The sequence below is a fragment of the Zingiber officinale genome, chromosome 7B, assembly GCF_018446385.1.
Source record: "Zingiber officinale cultivar Zhangliang chromosome 7B, Zo_v1.1, whole genome shotgun sequence".
Taxonomy (NCBI): Eukaryota; Viridiplantae; Streptophyta; class Magnoliopsida; order Zingiberales; family Zingiberaceae; genus Zingiber; species Zingiber officinale.
The window spans coordinates 11,047,481-11,054,820 of record NC_055999.1 but is presented as its reverse complement, the minus strand read 5'-3'; the positions used below and the strand labels follow the sequence as shown (position 1 = coordinate 11,054,820).

Here is a 7,340-nt window from a genome sequence, read left to right as displayed (position 1 = left end):
TCCAGCACCATCATTAGTGACAAAGGGTGAACTCATAGCCATCCATGAAGGAGTGAGGTTTGCCTACTCGTGAGGGCTGCAAAGATTCCGAATTATTTCTAACTCATTAATCATTGTACAAGCAATCATAGGGGTTGATGAGTACCTTCATTGCATAGGGACTCTTATTCGGCTAATTCAAAGACTTATGGATGCGACATAAGCCATAAACTTACAACATGTCAGAAGATCCATAAATTTTGTAGCGTATAATATTGCTCGTTTTGCTTCTTCTTCCCCCTCTCCGCTTATTTGGGAGAGTGGGAATTTTCTTGCTTGGATGGAAATATTATAATTTAACATTTACCTCTAATAAAAGTTATAATTTTCCTAAAAAAAACAAAATAGCACACGACAAGAAATACCATCAAATTAAGGATTCAATTTAACAATAGATTTATCTTGAAAGTATATATTGAATCACTAGAAAAGAGATATTAGCGCAACTTATTTTTAAGAGATATTAGTGTAATTTATTTTGAACTAATTAAAGATATATATGAGAATGTAACAATTAAAGTGAAGATTTAAGACGGATTAACTAAAATATTTTTAATAAATATTGAGTTATATCAAAGATTAACTCTAAATTCTTATCTTTTTACATTAATCATAGATGAACTCACTTAATTGTGTTAAGACACAATACTGCAGTGCATATTGTTTGCAGATGATATTATTTTGGTAGATGAGACGTGTAAAAGAGTAAATGTTAAATTAGAATTTTGATAGAAAACATTAAAATTGAAAAGTTTTATCTTAGTAGAGTAAAGATAGAATATATGGAATTTAAGTTTAGTAATATTAGTAGTAATGAGACAATTCTTAAGATAGAAGAAGACAAATTCTTTGGAATTGATATCTTTAAATATTTATGATCATTTTTACAAAATGATGGAGGAATTGAGAGAGATGTCTTACATCATGATTGAAATGAAGGTTAGCGTCAGGTGTTTTATGTGATCGTAAAATATCTCTAAAATTTAAAGAAATTTTTTACAAAATGACGACTAGACCTGCTATATTATATGACTTTGAATGTGGGTTATAACTCAAGCACATGAGCAGAAGATGAAAGTTGCATAGATGAGCATATTAAAGTAGATGTGTGGACATACGAGAATGAACAAAATAAGGAATGAGAGCATTAAAGAGAAAGTCGAAGTTGTATTTATTGAGGGAAAACTCCGAAAAGGCATATTTAAGATGATACAAATATGTGGCAATATATTTACAGAGATGAGCATATTAAAGTGATGTGTAGACATAAAACTCCGAAAAGATAGATTTAAGATGATACAAATATGTACTTAGAGGAAGAGGAAGATTAAAAGTCTTAATTAATAATAATAAAATAAGATAAAATTTATTTAAATATGAATGATGATATAATAAGAGATAAAATATAATGATTTAAAAAGATTTATGTAGTAGGATAAAATTTGATCGTTATAATATTTAACTTAAAAAGTAAGTAATTTCACCTTTAAATTAAAATTCATTTACCTAATTATTAACTACCGAATGTAACTGTCATTTCATTTAATTTTTCCGTTCAATTTTTCAAATGAGAGGTGTTTATACCATTGAAATAAACATAATAACATACTTACTTTATGTTTCTTAAATATTAACAAAGTCGATATTTTGATTTATTAAAAACTTTGTTGCCAAACGCAATTATCACATGTATGACTATTTGTAATCGCACTAGAATATTTTGCCCTAGATTCTTAACGCCGAACAGGGCAACGGCTGAAGACAAAGAAGGCATCAAAGGCGAGAGAAGAGACATGCCAAGCGTTGTTTGCCCCAGAAGAAGGGAAGAAGAAGATCCCACTCATGGTTGAAGGAAGAGGAAGAGGCGAGAAGAGAGCTAACGGCCTCGGCCGTTCTTCTTCTAATTCCCCTCGTTTGTTCCCCCAAAACGGCGTCGCTGCCTCCTCCGCAACCTCCTGTTCCCTCCGTCCCCCAAACAAGACTCAGCAAGCTCCGGACTTCTTTTTCTGCCATGGTTGTGCCCGTCGCTTTCCCTCCGACGAGGAGGGAGGAGATCACCTCGTACATCTCCGATCCCAGTGGCGAGTCGTCCTCCTTTGCGGTGTCTGTCTCGCCAGCGTCAAATCTGCAGCCGTCTGCTCCTACTGCTTCTCCCCCGTCGCCGACTCTGAACGCTGCCTTTTCTGCCCCCGCTGTTCCTGCAGAGTTCATCTCCGATGCGGCGATCTTGAGCACCGATCCGTCGATCCTTGGCGCCTCAATCCAAGATCGTTCATCTGCATCGATTGCTGTGCGATTCCTAAACGTTGCGGAAGGAGCTTGATTCTGGAGAGCAGGATCTGTCAGGGGACGGTGGCAACGGAATCAAGCTTTGTGGCGGAAAAGGCCGATACAAACGCTAGGTTTAGGGAGGACGGTTTCGAGAAGATAACTGCAGATAAAGGTGTCGCCGAGAGGGCGAGTTATGCATCTGGTGTTGTTTCCGTGACCAAGCAGGAAACTCCTGAGCGGAATACATATGTGGCTTCGTGTACCGATGAAGAAATAGCTCTCCAGCTTCATCTGGCCATCAATGGTTCAAGGAGGATCTCGAGGAGTTCAGGTGGTGCTTCTCTAGATCTGAAATTGTGTGCGAATCATGGTGATCAAATTGGCAGGGCTGGAAATTTAGGAGGTCGAAAATTTTGCAAAACAGTTGATAAATGCTTGGAGGATAAGTTCTCTGAGGTCGTGACAGCCACAACGGAGTTTTGTCAGGGATCAAATGGTACTTCATGTTCCAAGGACAAGAAGTTGATGGATGATGATCTTATAGATGGTCAGGCCGATATGACTTTGATAGAGGATCAAGGAAGCAGTTCTAGTAAAGTTGTTAAGATCCACAGTGAAGACCATGATTTGGACTGCATTGCTTCCAATTGTGAGAGGAAGAAAGAATGTGCCTCCGTATTGTATCCGTCAATTTGCCGGAGAGATGTCCTGGAAAAAACTGAGTTGCTACAAAAGGATGATATATCAATACCAGATAAGTATCTCAAAAAGTATTCTAGGAGGAGGTTGAGATTAAAAGGTTTGGCTGATCAAAGGATAATCATCTAGTCTATTGGTTAGTGACTGAGCTGCTCTATTTAACTTTATGCAAATTTTCCTTACCCAACTAATTGGCTGTTTATCTTATTCTGCAACTTTCTTAAGACATTGTTCATGAAAACTATTGTCTAAGGTAAGCTACATGGAATAATTGCTCAATTTTGGAATCTTGCATTGGGGTCTTATAAACTTGTTCCCTTCACCTATCCACTTTACAATGATAACATGATTTTTGTGGAATATTTTTGTACTCTCTAGTTGTTTTCGGAGAAAGAATTGTAAAAATCATTCATGATGGAATTAATCATCCAAAAGATAGAACATTTGAGATTCCTCCAGTGATAATTAAAATGCCATAGTAATGAAAAGGATCAATGTCCTTGGAATGCCATTAATTTCATGAAGTGATAGGTTTAGCATAAATTAGCTAGCACTAGAAAAAGTTAAAAATCACTAAGTACTTAGGATGCATCATTGAGCTTGTAACATATAAGACCATTTGATCATGAACTATCCTGCATTCATGCTTTGGATTCTTTGATATGCATGTTGACTAATGGTAAATACAAACATGTCTGATCTACTCAAATATTGATTCTAATCAGCTGGTTTTTCATAAGTGTACAATGTCTAGATCGCACAAATTTATGGCATACAAAAGTGCATGTGGTCAAGGTGTTTTGAGAAGTGAACTTTATTGTTGATCTTGTTCATCTCCATGTTTGGCATTTCAACTCCCTATTGGTGTAGTCAAGGTATTTGAGACTTTTCTACTTGATTTTGACCTCTGTATGGTCAATCAGATTATCAGATTGGGCCAAAGTAGGTTGTATTTTAGAATAATGGGACTTCGTTAGACTCCAACAGTTAAAAAGTTTTTTTTCCCCCTACAAGTTGATTGGCCAATCATAGTTAATGTCAGATAATAACATAGAAGTCCTATTGAAATTATTAGGATGAAGGGATAGTAAGATTCTAAGGACATAAACATAAGAATGCCTTGATTTTGATGCATAAACATAAATGAAGAAGCAAAAGACCAGAACTAAGAATGCTTGCAGATCAAATTACATCTTTTTAATCAAATTTGCTAAGATGTTGTTGAGTATAGACATGTTGTTGAGTATAGATGATCTTGGATGCAGCATGTTTCCTACTTGAAGAGAAATTTTCTCTTTAAATGCACTAGATGCATGAGGACTCATGTGTACGGATCCAGATAGAGTTCTCTAGGTTTGTGTATTCATGAAGGAAAGAAGGAATACGACAAGCAATGTTTTCTAGATAGTACTGTCATACTACAGTTAGTAGTTTTATTTTAATGTCAACCTCATCCTTGTCTAGCACAGATGTAACCCAGTTATGGCATATGTTGCTTGGTTAGGCTAGTGAAAAAGTCTTCATGATCTGAATTGAACCAAAAAGATTTGTTATGAACGCAACATACTAGAGAGTACATTGTGTGTTTTGATAGCAGAAAAATATCAATTTTAGGAAAATAACATATTACATCAAGGAAATTTTAGATTAGATTATTTGAGTTTCTCTAGTTCTGAAAAATGGTGAAGCAATGTGCATGCGCATGTTGATAGACAACTATTCTTAGAAGGCATATGCATACTTCATCATATAAAAGAGTGAAGTGTATGAGACATTCAATATGCCAAAGGTGTCGATTGAGAAGGAGACCATTCAACAACTTAGATCACTTCACGTTAATGTTCACTAAGTTATGTAAGAATGAGGGCATCATTAGACATACAAGCATACGGCAATACTGGAGACACCTTAAAAGAATTGAGATATCTGAGGGAATGAATTAAACTACTGAGAGAAGACATGGCTTCTTTAAACTCAGGGCTATGGGAGATATTTTAGGAAGAAGCAGCAACTGCAGACTCGTTATTTGGTGAATTACACCCTATATGTAACCTCCAAATTGAAGGCTCAAGAGGAGGTATGGTTTGGCATGCATCATATCCCAACTAAATTTTCCCTTACAGACATCCTCTGTGAGATTCCAGCTACAATTGCAAATTTGCTATTAAGAAATCATTTTTGTTTTCAGGTTTTGTACTGTACATTGGAGACTCTTATTTCAGACCGTTTGAAAGAACTCTAGAAGACGATTCTTTTGCCAACTAATCCACAAAGTTCTTTGGAGTGGTATTATTCGGCTGAGGTTAGCATTTGACAAAGTAGTTGAGGCTTAAATATAAACAGAAATAAGATAAACCAAAGAAATGTCTATGTGAGATTATGTATTTCTGTGTCTGCATTACTTGTATTTGACAAAATAGATAGCATCCATTAGTTTTGGTTTTTAGTTATTCATCTTTCTGGATTTCGCCAATGCATGCAGGAAAGGAAAGTTAAAGTTCTAAGAGCATCCACGGAGCTTCCACTGTGACGTGGATGCCATGAAAGAGCTCTATCTTATAGTGGGAGATTCACGGAGTCATTTCTTCGTTGTTGTTTTTAGTTAAATGTTTTTTGATTTCTGTTTAAAAAAAATAAAAATATTAAAATATATATATAAAAAAAAAGAGAAAAATAAAGGAGAGAATATTATAAAATTTTGTGAATTTATTTTTTTTTAAAAAATAATTATATATAAGGTAAAATATGAAGGAAAGATGAAAAATATATAATGAAAAATGTGTGATTGAAGGAGTTATTGAAAGATTTTTTTTGATAGAGATGTATGAAATGTTTTACTGTCGTGGATATGATAATGGAGTTCGTGAAAAAGTTCTATTGTGATGTGCATGAAACGGAGGAGCTTCTTACCGTGGAAGAGAGTTACTTTATGATTCCGAGGAATATGAAACTACTTTTTTATTTTTTTTAAAAAAATTATTAAATATGTTTTTTTATTTCTGTTTAAAGAAATAAAAATAATAAAATACTAAAAAAATGAGAAATATGTAGGAGAAAATATTATAAAAATTTATGAATTTAAAGTTTATAAAAATTTAATTATATATAATGTAAATGAAAAGAAATATATATAATATGATAAGTGAGCAGATGTGATGAGAGATTTTTTGTTTTAATCATAGTGAGAGATGTATAAAGTTATGTGACAATTAAAAAGTTTGTGGAGATGTTTTATGACTTTGAATTTTGCAAACAATGCTACCTGTTGACAGACATGGTATAGTCTGGGATACATATGGATTAGAAATTAAGACCTTAGCATTGTGTCCTAGGTTTGGCAAATTGGAATTATTATATTTCATGGAGATTTTGATGCGAGTCGGACTGGGCTTATGCAAGGTTCCTGTTAGTCCGTCCTCCATTACCGATCCTTGGTACTCAGAATAGATTTGTACCAACCACTGACGCAGCGCGTCCGTCCAAAGTAGTTAATTTGGTTTAGTTTTATTGAAGAGCAACACTCCACAGTATATAACTTGACATGTTATTGTGTTCTGTTTTTGGTTGTCACGTTGTTGACTTGGAATATTTAAGTTCGTGTATCACCTTTTGAGAAAGCTTTCTTCCCTTTCTTTCTTTCTTTATTTTTTTGTAATTGTTTTTCCCGATACATCATCTCATACAAATGCTCGGGTTACTCTACATGAGTAAAACGGGTAGTGAAGGGTGGTACCTTGTTTGTTTTGTTTTTTTTAAAGGAAACTCATTTCTAAATCAATGGATAATGATCCGGAGAGTAATTAATGTACACCACGTGGATAAAAAAAATTGGATCTTATTGATATGGTGGTTCAAACAGAGTCAAGGCTTAGCGCCTAGGCCTCTTTGGCTCGGGCCTCTCAGTTCTTCGGCATTCCTATCCCTAGGCCTCTCGGTGTTTAAACCTCTGAGTATCTCGGCATCCTTACTGCTTGGTCTCCCGTCTCCTTGACGATTTATTAAAGATGCATGACCATTTCAAGAAAAAGATAATTATCATGTAAATCTTGGATTATTTAGAAAAAAGAATAATGATCATGTAAATCTTGAATTATTTCAAGAAAAAGATAAAGACGTAAATAAGTGTTAGATTATTTAAGAAATTAAATAATGGTAAGCTGAAGATCAAGAAAAAAAAGAAAAGAAAGTATATTGTCTCCCTATAAAAGATAATCTTTTCTAGCATCTAAGGTATATATATGCACATATGTACATCAAAAATCCTAATACTTCTCTTCTTCATTTTTAACTTGAGTAAAACAACAATAAATATAAAAATAAGAAGACTAGAT

At 34.4% G+C, this 7,340-nt stretch overlaps 1 protein-coding gene across 2 annotated transcripts; it reads left to right on the top strand.

The window, feature by feature from the left end:
• Window positions 1–1,764: 1,764 nt before the first annotated feature.
• On the top strand, window positions 1,765–5,463 carry LOC122005284. 2 transcript variants are annotated; one of them, XR_006118367.1, is made up of 3 exons: window positions 1,765–3,145; window positions 4,988–5,086; window positions 5,198–5,463. XR_006118367.1 is itself a non-coding variant. In XM_042560269.1 (2 exons), the coding sequence occupies exon 1, from the start codon at window positions 1,882–1,884 to the stop codon at window positions 3,136–3,138; it is 1,257 nt and encodes a 418-aa protein (XP_042416203.1). In that variant the 5' UTR covers window positions 1,765–1,881; the 3' UTR covers window positions 3,139–3,145; window positions 5,198–5,463. The 2 variants fall into 2 exon arrangements, 1 of the variants encoding a protein (XP_042416203.1); XM_042560269.1 differs by lacking the exon at window positions 4,988–5,086.
• The last annotated feature ends 1,877 nt before the right edge of the window (window positions 5,464–7,340 follow it).

What these genes read in the sequence shown, in the direction of transcription:
- LOC122005284 (XM_042560269.1), top strand. Translation starts at nt 1,882, where the DNA reads ATGGTTGAAGGAAGAGGAAGAGGCGAGAAGAGAGCTAACGGCCTCGGC.